Source organism: Apium graveolens, chromosome 6 (genome assembly GCF_009905375.1).
Source record: "Apium graveolens cultivar Ventura chromosome 6, ASM990537v1, whole genome shotgun sequence".
Lineage (NCBI taxonomy): Eukaryota > Viridiplantae > Streptophyta > Magnoliopsida > Apiales > Apiaceae > Apium > Apium graveolens.
Genome location: NC_133652.1, coordinates 24433845 through 24445534, shown reverse-complemented (window position 1 = coordinate 24445534; position 11690 = coordinate 24433845). Strand labels below are relative to the sequence as shown.

Here is an 11690-nt window from a genome sequence, read left to right as displayed (position 1 = left end):
TTATCTTTTACGGTTGTATCCTCAGATAATGCCTTTATGAATTTTGTTCTGGTAGCGTCTATGCATCAAACATTATTTAAGAGACTATTATATTTTAGAATGATTTTGAAAATAGAAAGATGATTACATGACGATGGAGATTCTGTATCAACTGATTAGACCCTACCTTATCTACGTTTTCATCTTTCACAATTAAAACCATGAATATATTCCCCGTATTCCTGTCTAGATATGTTTATCATGCAAATACGGTTAAAAAAATAAGTATGATATATAATAATTATTACAGAAAATTGGTACATCACTAGTACAAAAACTGCCATATACGTCTTCTCATTTGGGTCAATTATGGGCGGACCAGACACATAAAACAGTTTTTTACGTTTGTTTTACCCTCCACAAACGCAAATATATAAAAAAACAATGTTTATACATCTATTAAGGTACAAAAGACGTATACAATTAATTGATACGGTTGTTAAATTTATATATGACTGTTATATAAAAATTCAATTATATGTGTATGTGTATATTAAAATAGACATATAAAGTTAATTTAAAATTAAAATGGAAAAGGAAACAAACTTGTATATATCGGGCCCAAACCCCACTTACCCATACTCCATTTCTCTCTGTTAATCAATCTAAGAAGTTACAACTCCGATGAAAGTCTAAATTATCAAAACCTATGCTAATCACAAATTAAATTCCAAGAAAACTAGATTAAATTTGTTCAAGAAGTACCTTCATCTCGAAACACCGACTTATTTTAAACCTAGTCGTTCTCTATAGCTCAACAAAATCTACTATCCACTCCTCTCACAGTATTTTTCATGGATCCATTTCATCAATTAGTCGTTTTCCCTCTGTATTTCATCAAGCTAATTAATCGTTTCACCTAGAACCTCCAAATTAGGATAATTAATTAGAGCAAATTTCAAAATAGGGCACTTTATCTTCATGGGCTTCTCCTGCTCTTGGTCAATGTGATTTCAAAGTCCGAGTATTTGATCCGAGTTCCACAGAGATAGAGTATCCATCCTCCAGAAGTGCAAAGCTTAATAGCGGAAAATCAAGGCAAACGGGGAAGAGACCAACTGAAATTGATGATTCGACTAGTTCTGATCTAATTATGCCTCGTAAGAGGAGAGTGGGAAAGCTTCCTTCTAAAGATAGAGTATGTTTGACACCAAAACTGCAGCAGGAAATAAGTACATACTCTTTCTATTTTGGGTTATCTCTGAAGTATATGTTTTCTTGCAATGAAATCTAATTTTCTCTATATCGGTTTCTCCTTTAAAATTTTCCAGCAAAACTAGGATATCGTGGGTCGGGAATTAAAGAAGCTGAAGCCAGTGCACTTGCCTCAGCTGAAGCCTTCAAATCTGATAACCCCTTTTTCTTCCATGTTATGAGAAGAACATATACAGATGGGAGAAGGCATGGCCTGGTAAACAGTTAACACATAATATGTACACATGCCATCCTCTAATAGATAGAGGAATCGTTCTTTAGTACGTAGTTTAAATTTTTAAGAATATTGTGAATAAAATGTCTTCAAAAAAGATACAATTCCATTCGGTTCCTTGTTTGCTTATAATCAAACGAAATACGACAGGACAGTTAGAAAACATCTTTCTGATTTTTGATAATTCCAAATTGCATTTAGAAATGATAAGTTGATTATTCTCTTGTTTTGGCAGGTTGTAAAGAAGGCATTTGAAGAGAGTTACAAAAGGTGGAATAACAATGACAAGGTTTATCTTCAAGTTGCAGGTAGAAGTTGTCGAGACTATAAATTAGGTATTATTGTCATTGATTTCTATCATTTGAAACTAAGAATTACGTATTATTTGTGTGTTTGGATACTAGTATCAATTTAAACATCGTTTGTGTTTAGAATTTCTACTTTTAAATTTTGTGTTATGGACTGCCTTTTATGTATATATAAGTCTCAAAAGTTAGCTTAACTTATGCTAGTTTGCTTGTAGATAGCATTTATCTATTAATTGATGCTACATACTCCAAATACCTTTTTGAAGAATTTTTTTGATTAGATATAGGGTCTTTGTCTATATTTTTCGGATATTAAATCTTAAATTGATTGCTAAAAAACTAACTTTGAAATTTATAAAGAAAGTACAAATTGAATATGAAATTTGTAACGCTATATATAGGTGCTCTCATGATTTACTAAAGCATCTGTATTTCTCGTGATAGTAACCTATAGGTGTCCTCGTTAAATGCCTAAATTTAAACCATAGTCTTATTATGATGTGTTCTATACAGTGGTGACACATGCCAACTTATTTGCATTTATCTGATATTTGATGTGCATATATAAACCAGAATTGAGTTGTAGCTGCTTATGGTCAATAACTTGTTCATATTTAATCATAAAACTTCAAATGTTAATCTATATCGGGTTCCTTTGCTTTTAGCATCGATCTACTAGTGCTATTGTATGCCCTGTTTTTTGCTTGATTAGTATTCTTATTTTTTGTACATACTATTTATCAAATACATGAAATAGGTCTCCACTGGGTTTCGTCGAGCAGGGTCACGCATATGCTATTTTTCAATCTGCCTCTATGATAAAAATACTCTATTTAGAATTTTATGTTTCTAGATGAAGCTTTGGAGTCGCTGGCTATCCCCAAAGAAGTAGCGTGTACTGTTTAGGCCAATAGGTATAAATCATTAAGTTCTTAATTTGCAATGATAAATATTGTGTGTATATGGTGTCTATACCTCGTATAACTTTTCATAGGTAATCTTAAATGTCACTTAACTTCAAATAGTTTGATGAACTCAGTGTATCTTTGAAGCAAATAAGAAATTATGGTGTGTTTACTTGTTAGCAGATTAAGGTTAGACTTGACTCGTTTTTTGTTTTTTTTCTGGAAACATTCAAAGTAATATGTACTTGTCAGAAGCATGCCTTGGTGTTTTTACTTTTCTAATCTGAATATCACCTTATCTGTTGCCCAGAATTTTTCATTACGGAGTTCTGACCGGGACCTCCAACCAATGCTGAAATCTAAATGCCCAAGGTTGTCACTTTGCTTGTGCTATAGTTTTAATAACCATGTAAACATACGCATCGAGGTAATCGAACTATATTTCTTGTTTGTACTTGGTTAAAATGGATTTCACTACTACCATCATCATTTTTATCTTTTCATTGAGGCACATATAAACACACACACGAAGGAGTAGTTTTATACCTAGTTTCAGTGTTATTCCATCTACCAGAACTTAAACTTTAAAAGGTTTAGGTTATGAAAGTCACCTATCTGGATTACTCTAGCTTTTAGTTACATTCTCAACGGTTGTACATTGAAAAGTCTAACAGTTTATATCTCGTCGAACTTTTTTGACTCTAGTAATCATTTTGACTAGCATTCATTAAGTTATAATTATGTACAAGTGCATATTACTCGTTAGATGCTAGATGCTTGAATAGATGATTATCATGGATAATAATTTGTTGGCCTTTGACTTGACTAGTGTAAAAGGCCTATGACTGGTAGTTGGGAAGCTGCTAGAAGCTGTTTGTGGATAGGAGCTGTAGTTTTCTGAGATAAATAAGTGAGAACAATCATAATTTGAATGTGATTACAAAAAAAAGATTTGGCTAACACTTGTCTTATTTTTTATGTTGCCTTTCTATTAATGTATGTCACCTCCTCATCACTATTAGTGCGACTAGTTATCTTGACATCAATTAGAATTTCTATTTTGAAGTCTCGTAAATTTATTAACAGTGTATTAAAATCTTATATTTATATCACAAAATATAGTCAAATTATAGATTAATATCTATAAGTGTACATATTAATTTTAGAATATCTATAATTTGTTATGCAGGAAACCTGGTTGGTTGTTAGAAATTTACATCCTTACTGGAAGGATTTGTTATGGCCTCTGTTTTATGCTTCTATCTTTAATGTATCTACACTTCTACGAAATTGGAGGTACAAAATGGTGGACCAAGTTCTGGTTAAGGAAAAGGTATTCACATTTTGGCTCAATCGGGATGCAGATGCTGAAGAGGAGAGGGAGGTGAACTTGTGTTTGGTGGCGTCGATGCAAAACACTTCAACGGGAAGCACATTTACATACCAATAACTGAAGGGCTACTGGAAGGTTTGAATTGTTGAAATATGAACTGGTAATTATATCAGATTTACTAGTATATTCTGCTTTTAAAACTAACCAATTTTTTCCTTCATAATTTGATATGGGTGATTTTCTCATTGGAAATAAGTCGATGGGTCATTTTTTGATCCTGACTACAGAATTTTAAATTAGATTCTTGTTAAGTACTAGATAATGTCATTTACTTCTTGTTGCTAGTCTTTGATTACAAGCAGCACTGTAAGTAATAATTTTAAGCTATGTTTATGATCAATTTAAAAAAATTGAATGATGATCCAAACCAAACATATCTATACATACGTTGAAGTCTTCACAGCAATATTATTGTAGTTGAGGTCTAATCTAGTTAAGAAATATATTAAAGTTTTTATAAGATGCATATATATCTTTAGTAATTAATCTTTAGAGCACAAAATTAAGTACCTCTTATATTTAATTCATTAGCTTCGACTTTGAGGAACGGATTTAAAGATTCCAATGTTTTCCTTCAGGTTATTGTGATGGAGGTTGTTCTGCTGTTGTGAATTCCGGGACATCCTTACTTGCTGGTCCAACTGTTAGTTTCCCTTGCTAATTTAACGACCCATTATTTCATTTTGATTTTCAAAAAATATAAAATATGTCATCTTTTCGGTGAAAATTGCATGTCTCACATTCCTATATGAGTTTGAAACATTAATTTGAGTAAGATAATTAAGGATTTTGTAAATATATTAATTTGTAGTAAAATTACTGTTTACGATAGGGAAGTTAGTGGTTATCATACTTAAGAATTCAAAGGTATTAGGATTGGAAAAGATATGGTACATATAAAAAGGATGATTTTGGCATTGAGCGTGGGAAAAAATTAAAGAGGTGTGCAAAAAGAAATGTAGAAGAAAGAGTTTTGCATCAAATGTGTGATTCAGTTCAAGAGTTAAGTGACATAGCATCTCCATTCTTTTAGCACATCCATTATAGTGGATTTGTATGCAATTTTCTTTGTTTTTATTTTGTACTATGCGATATATAATTTTACTTCTGCATTTTTATGAATACTACGGTATGTGATTTCAGTTAATTTATGCATACTAAATTTTGAGGTATGTTATGTTGTGAAAATTATTTAGGCTTCTCATTTGCTGAATGGTGCTTCCTACCTCTGTAAATTGTTGTTGCTGCTCGTGCTGTCTTTTTAGTTTCTTGATGGGTACCTGAACTGAAAGTTGACTACATACAGTTGGGACATGCCTCTTATTTTGTGTGCTGTCAGGTCTTGCAAACTGTTGTACTCTATATACTACTTATTGTAAACATGTTTGATCATCCTATAGATTGTTTAATAATAGTAAGTTTGTGGCTTTGCGCCTTTATTATTTCATCTTATTAAAATGTAAACTTTGGAATAATGATATAATGAAAGCAATGATTTGATGTTGGCTTGCATTTCATTTTATATTATAGTTTTCGATTATTCAATTGTATAGATGCATGGTAAAAGCAGGCGGAGTAGAAATATTGCTAATTTTTAAAAAATAAATAAATAATATGCGTCTGGTCTTCGTAACAGACACATAAAGGACATTATATGTGTCTGTTTTTCATGATTATGCGTCTGTTCAGGACAGACACATAAACCTCTCATTTCTTTCATTGCAGTGGGATAAAAAAAGGAGTAAAATCATCCAATAAAGCATATAATACATTTTTTTGTGTATTTAAAAATTAGGGGTGTGCATTCGGTTAAAACCGAACCGAACCGAATTTTTTTTCGGTTAACCGAAACTGAATTGTGGAAAAAATTGTTACCGAAAACCGAACCGAATTCTATTCGGTTTTGTAACCGAACCGGAATTAAATTTTCGGTTATTACCGAAAACCGAATTTTAAAACCGAAATTATTGAGAAATTACAGAATATATAGAAAAACATTTTTAAAATTTAAGTTTATTATTGGTTACAACCACAGTTACCAAATCAGAAACCAAAGACGCAACATAAGCTTTCATGAAAGTTGCAAAGTATGCGATGAAAATTTTATAGAATATACTTCTCTGCTAATGCTAACAGTTATATACTCCCCTCTCTGGTGCTCTTCACACTTCAGTTCGTTGTACTGCCTTTCCAATTAAATTGAGTACAGTCTAGTAGATTTACCTCCTAAAGTTGGGACTTTTTCTTCCTTCTCAATCGAGGGGATTAACTCTCTGAATTGATGGAAAGAGGCGAAAGCAATTGGATTGGAGGGTCTGTTTTTCCGTCGGTTTGTTAATATCAACATTTCAATTTAGTATTCAATATTCAGTATAACTTAATATTATTAATTTTTATATAAATATTTTGTAAATTCGGTTATATATTTCGGTTTCTCGGTTAACCGCGGTTAATAACCGAAATACCGAAAAACCGAAATTCGGAAATTTTACTACCGAAAACCGAACCGAAATTTTATATTTGGTTAACCGAACCGAAATTATTTCGGTTATTCGGTTCGGTTTCCGGTTAACCGAACCGAATGCACACCCCTATTAAAAATAGAGGAATCACATTTAAAAATAAACAAAATTGAGAAAAAATAGCAGTAGAAAGTCATTCAACTGTCGAACACATACAACTATTATTTATTTAGTGTAAGTATAAATATTGAAGGATGAATGCACAAACTACAGTCCGAACTGTAATACATGAGTCATACCATTAACTAATTCTGCTTCGACATAATTAATATGTCCAAATTGTTATCTGCTGCATTCTTAGCTACTCCATTTATCTCAACAAAGTCTCCATCCACCGTCTCCGGATTCACCAATAGCCATACCTCATGCTCATTTTCTCGTATATATGGAAAACATGTAAAAGATAAGCATTTTTTAGTATGAAATTTTAGTACGGCCGTGATCTACTACTAGAAATAGTAGATACGACATCGGTGTTTAGACATCAGCATGTAATGCACCCGATGTTAAAATCCTGTTTAACATCAATTTAGAAAAAAGCGATGTTGAATACAAATACTGACATCGGTTTCACATAGTAGGCATTGTCTATGTTCAGAAATTAAAAAGGCCAAATATATGCTTTGAACTTTGACATCAGCTGATTTTGTTAACCAATGTCTATGGCAATTTTTTAAAAATAAAAATTTACTTGTCTTTTTCCGCCCGGTTTCAGTACACTTCCCCCCTTTAATTTTAACAATTTATTCACTTTATCCTTATTCCCCCCTTTTCCAAAATATCTCTCCCGCGACCCTTATCTCTCCCACGACCCTCATCTCTCTCGTCTCTCTCACCTCTCATATCTCTCTCACATATCCCCTCTTTCTCTCTTACCCTCTTCTCACCTCTCATCTCATCTCTCATCTTCTCACCGTATCTTTCTCTCTTTTCGCCTAAACCCTAATTTTATCCCTAATTCAAACTCAAGCTTTGGAGCTCCAAATTAGAGCAAATTAAGCTTCAAATTAAGTAGAGGTAGACGCTTTGGAGCATCTGGAGGTTGAAGCAAATTAAACATTGAGGTTTTGGAGCATCTCGAGTTTTGGAACATTGAAGAGCATCTGGAGGTATATTCTTTTTATGGTTTATCTCCCTCTTTTTTACGGTTTATATCCTGTTTATATTCTTTGTGCATGTATATAAGAAACGTTTTTGGGGGGTTTTATGTTTTATTTTTTGGGGGTTATTTTGTTCTCGTTTGTTTCTTTTTGGGGGTTTCTTATTGGTTTTTTTTATCATAATGTGTTCTTAATTATGTGTTTGCAATAAGTAAGTGTTTTTTGGGGGTTTTAGTATCTGTTTTTTGGGGGTTGTTCATACATACTAGTGTGTTTTCGGGGTTTCTTTTGCTTCTGCTGCCTTTGATAAAACTTAGAACATAGTAAGTGCATTTGAACCTAAAGTAAGTGCATCTAAGTTCATATAGTTGCCTCACTTGGCTACGATACACACTGTAGATTTGTACTTGAGCTATAGAGCACATTTTGGAATTAGGTGTTTTTAATTATGTGATATTTTCAAATCATTGTATGATCTATGATGTGTAAATCTATTTGATCTATAGGGATATTTACTCCTTTCTAAGTGTATATAATTAATCCCTACAGTAACCAACACAAATTTGATATACCTTTTATTCAATAATTATAATTATAAATAGGTTCGTGTTAGATGTTTAATATTTATAGTGGCTATCAGGTAGGGAAATTTGATGGATAAGACATGGATTTTGCAAGATAGGGATTCTTTAGCATTTTAAATGGGGATGGAAAACTTCTTGATATATGCTGAAGAAAATTGTGAAGATCGTAACAAAATTCCTTGCCCTTGTGGACGATGCGCCAATTTTAAAAAATTATCTGTAAAAATAATCAGGGGCCATATCTATGATAATGGATTTTGTCTAGGTTATGTGCATTGGGTTTGGCACGAGGAGACTGCTTCTACGGGTCCAAAATCTTCAAGTGCTAGTTGTCCACTTGAAGAGCAAGCTCTAGACCCAGCTCCTGAGCAGGCTTCTGATGAAGCGTCTAAACAAGATCATGAGCATGTCACTGCTTCAGAAAATGTTGATGTTTGTGAAGCGGCATATAACTCGGGTCAATATGATAATGATACGTATCAGTTTAGGAGGTTCGTAGCCGATGCTGAGCAACCTCTATATGAGGGTAGTGACTGTACTAAGTTAGAGTCGATGTTGAAGTTGCATAACTGGAAATCTAGGTTTGGTATTACCGATAGTGCCTTCACTGACCTCCTTTCTTCTGTTGGGTCTCTACTTCCCAAAGATAATGTGTTACCTAGTAATGCATATGAAGCAAAAAAAACCTTCTCCAATTTAGGTCTAGAGTATATAAAGTTTCATTCATGTCCGAATGACTATGTACTATACATGGGTGTACATGTTGATGCAACCAAGTGTCCTAAGTATCGCTTTTCTCGGTGGAAATTGACAAAGAAATGTGAAGAGAGGGTTAATCTTCCAGCCAAATTCATATGGTATTTTACAATAATTCCTAGATTTAAACGTATATTTATATCTCCTTCCACCACCGAACTAATATGTTGGCATGCGCAACAACGGACACAAGATGGTAAAATGCGACATCCAGCCGACTCTCCATCTTGGAAAAATATAGATTATAGGTGGCCCTACTTTGGTAGTGAACCGAGAAACCTTCGTTTGGTTTTGTCAGCGGATGGTGTAAACCCGCACAATAATGGCCTATCTAATAGATATAGTTGCTGGCCAGTCATATTGGTGACTTACAATCTTCTTCCTTGGTTATGTATGAAAAGGAAATTTATGATGTTGTCGATATTGGTCCCTGGCCCGCATGAGCCTGGTAATAACATCGACATCTACATACAACCGATAATTGATGATCTTAAAATTTTTGGGAGGAAGGTAAACCAAATGAGTATGACGCATATAATAAATCATTTTTCACTTTAAAAGCAGTTTTAATGTGGACGATAAATGACTACCCTGCTTACGGAAATTTATCCGGCTGCGTCAATAAGGGTTATAAGTGTTGTCCAGTTTGTGCAGATGACATCGTAGCTAAATATTTGACTCATAGTAGGAAAATGTGTTACCAAGGTCATCGCCGATATTTGCCTCTATATCATCCCTATAGAAGGCAAAATCCCACTTTTAATGGACAATAAGAGTTTGGGAAGCCACGTCGAATCCTATCCGGAGAAGAAGTGTTAGCAAAGCAAGAACAAATCAAATATGAATTTGGGAAGAAAATGAAGAAGGCAAAGAAGGTTGAAAGTCCATGGAAGAAAAAGTCAGTATTTTTCGAGTTAGAATACTAGAAATTTCACCATGTTAGGCACTATATTGATATCATGCATGTCGAGAAAAATGTATGTGATAGTGTGATTGGCACATTACTAAATATGCGCCATAAGACAAAAGATAGTGCGGCGTTCATCGTGATATGATGGAAATGGGCGTTAGATCTGATTTGTCTCCCCAAGTAGGAGTAAAGAAAACCTATTTGCCTCCTTCTCCCTTTACTTTGTCAAAGGAAGAAAAAAGACTTTCTTGTCATAATTAATGTCGATGAAACTTCCATACAGACATGCATCGAACATCAAAAATTGTGTTTCCATGCCTGATTTGAATATTACGGGCTGAAGTCACATGATTGCCACATCCTTCTCCAATAATTACTCCCGGTTAGAATACGCTCCGTTCTTCAGAAGCATGTTAGGGTCACAATTATTAGAGTGTGTTTCTTTTTTAATGCTTTGTGCAACAAAGTAGTAGACGTGTCAAAACTGGATAAGCTGCAGTCAGATGTCATACTGACCTTGTGCGATCTAGAAAAGGTTTTCCATGCATTATTTTTTAATGTAATGGTATATATAGTAGTCCACTTGGTTCAGGAACTACATTTATGTGGACCATTATTTTATAGGTGGATGTATGCGTTTGAACGGTTTAATAAAGTACTAAAGAGTTATGTTCGAAACCGTTATTATCCCGAAGGTTGTATGACAGAGAGTTACCTTGGAGAAGAGTCCGCAGAATTCTGCACCGAGTTTCGTAGTCAGCATTACTCCACTGCCGGTCTTCCAAACGACCAAAATAATAAGATATCTGGTCCATTATCCGTTGTGATAATAAAATCAGTGGAAGAGAAAGAGCGAGATGAAGCACAACTACATATCCTTCTAAACAACGCTGAAGTATTTCCATACATTCTATGAGTTTATTCACTTTGTTGTTTTCAATTCCTCATTATCCAGTAATTAGTCTTATAATGTGTCTTTAATATATCATTCCATATGTATTTTTCAGAATGCATAAGGGATATCTTGAAGAAATTCACCGAGGGAAAAGGAAAAGCTTACATTGGCTCATGAGAGAGCACAATCGGCTCTTTGCTGATTGGTTTCAAAACAAAGTCATTGTTGTATTAGGTTCTTTGATCAATAGTGTTATGACGACTATTAGCTACTTAGGATTTAAAATTTCTTATCATATTTGTAGGTGAATGATGAAATGAGGGAGAACAACAAAGGTGTTTCAGAAACGATAAGATGTCTCGCTGCCAAGCCATCATTTTCAGTACTAACTTATCAAGGTTATCTAGTGAACGGAGTGTTATATTGTTCAAAGGAACGAGATGACATACGCTGTAACGACTGGGAATTTCGTGACGTAATTAAGAGAACAAAGTATGATTTTGTGGTGTAATTATAATTTATGTGATTTAATAAAGTTATTAAATGATCTTTGTTGGTTAATTGTCTTTATTGTATATTAGTAATTGGGAACGTAAAATGATGCGTTCCAGTTTGATGAGTCAGCTTGGGGGATAAGCTGTGTTTTCGGGCCGTCAGGTAGAACGAGACCCATTTTAAAAGAGAATAAAAGTATTTAAATGAGAACTATGTGTTGTTATGTGAAATGGAAATGTTTAATTAAGTCTTTCAGTGACGTCTTTGTGACGCCCTCAATCTTGGGGTTAGGAAATGAGGACCCACACACCTCTAATTTACTAATTAAATAAGCATAGACCCCGATTAGCTACT

General features: G+C 33.8%; 2 protein-coding genes across 15 annotated transcripts; both read left to right on the top strand.

The window, feature by feature from the left end:
- The first annotated feature begins 589 nt into the window (after nucleotides 1–589).
- Nucleotides 590–5586, top strand: LOC141664347 (uncharacterized). Of its 14 annotated transcripts, none has more exons than XR_012551990.1 (7): nucleotides 590–1211; nucleotides 1311–1450; nucleotides 1704–1803; nucleotides 2992–3108; nucleotides 3871–4149; nucleotides 4653–4717; nucleotides 5271–5586. XR_012551990.1 is itself a non-coding variant. In XM_074470277.1 (5 exons), the coding sequence occupies exons 1-4, from the start codon at nucleotides 1133–1135 to the stop codon at nucleotides 2680–2682; spliced, it is 372 nt and encodes a 123-aa protein (XP_074326378.1). In that variant the 5' UTR covers nucleotides 594–1132; the 3' UTR covers nucleotides 2683–2690; nucleotides 2802–2835. The 14 variants fall into 14 exon arrangements, 2 of the variants coding, with proteins under 2 accessions (XP_074326378.1, XP_074326377.1); XR_012551987.1 differs by having other exon boundaries at nucleotides 593–1211; nucleotides 3871–4174; XR_012551988.1 differs by having other exon boundaries at nucleotides 590–1177; nucleotides 3871–4174; nucleotides 4653–5586.
- A 2811-nt stretch (nucleotides 5587–8397) lies between these two features.
- On the top strand, nucleotides 8398–11352 carry LOC141664791 (uncharacterized). Its single transcript, XM_074470745.1, has 2 exons — nucleotides 8398–9546; nucleotides 11146–11352. The coding sequence occupies exons 1-2, from the start codon at nucleotides 8398–8400 to the stop codon at nucleotides 11350–11352; spliced, it is 1356 nt and encodes a 451-aa protein (XP_074326846.1).
- Nucleotides 11353–11690: the final 338 nt, after the last annotated feature.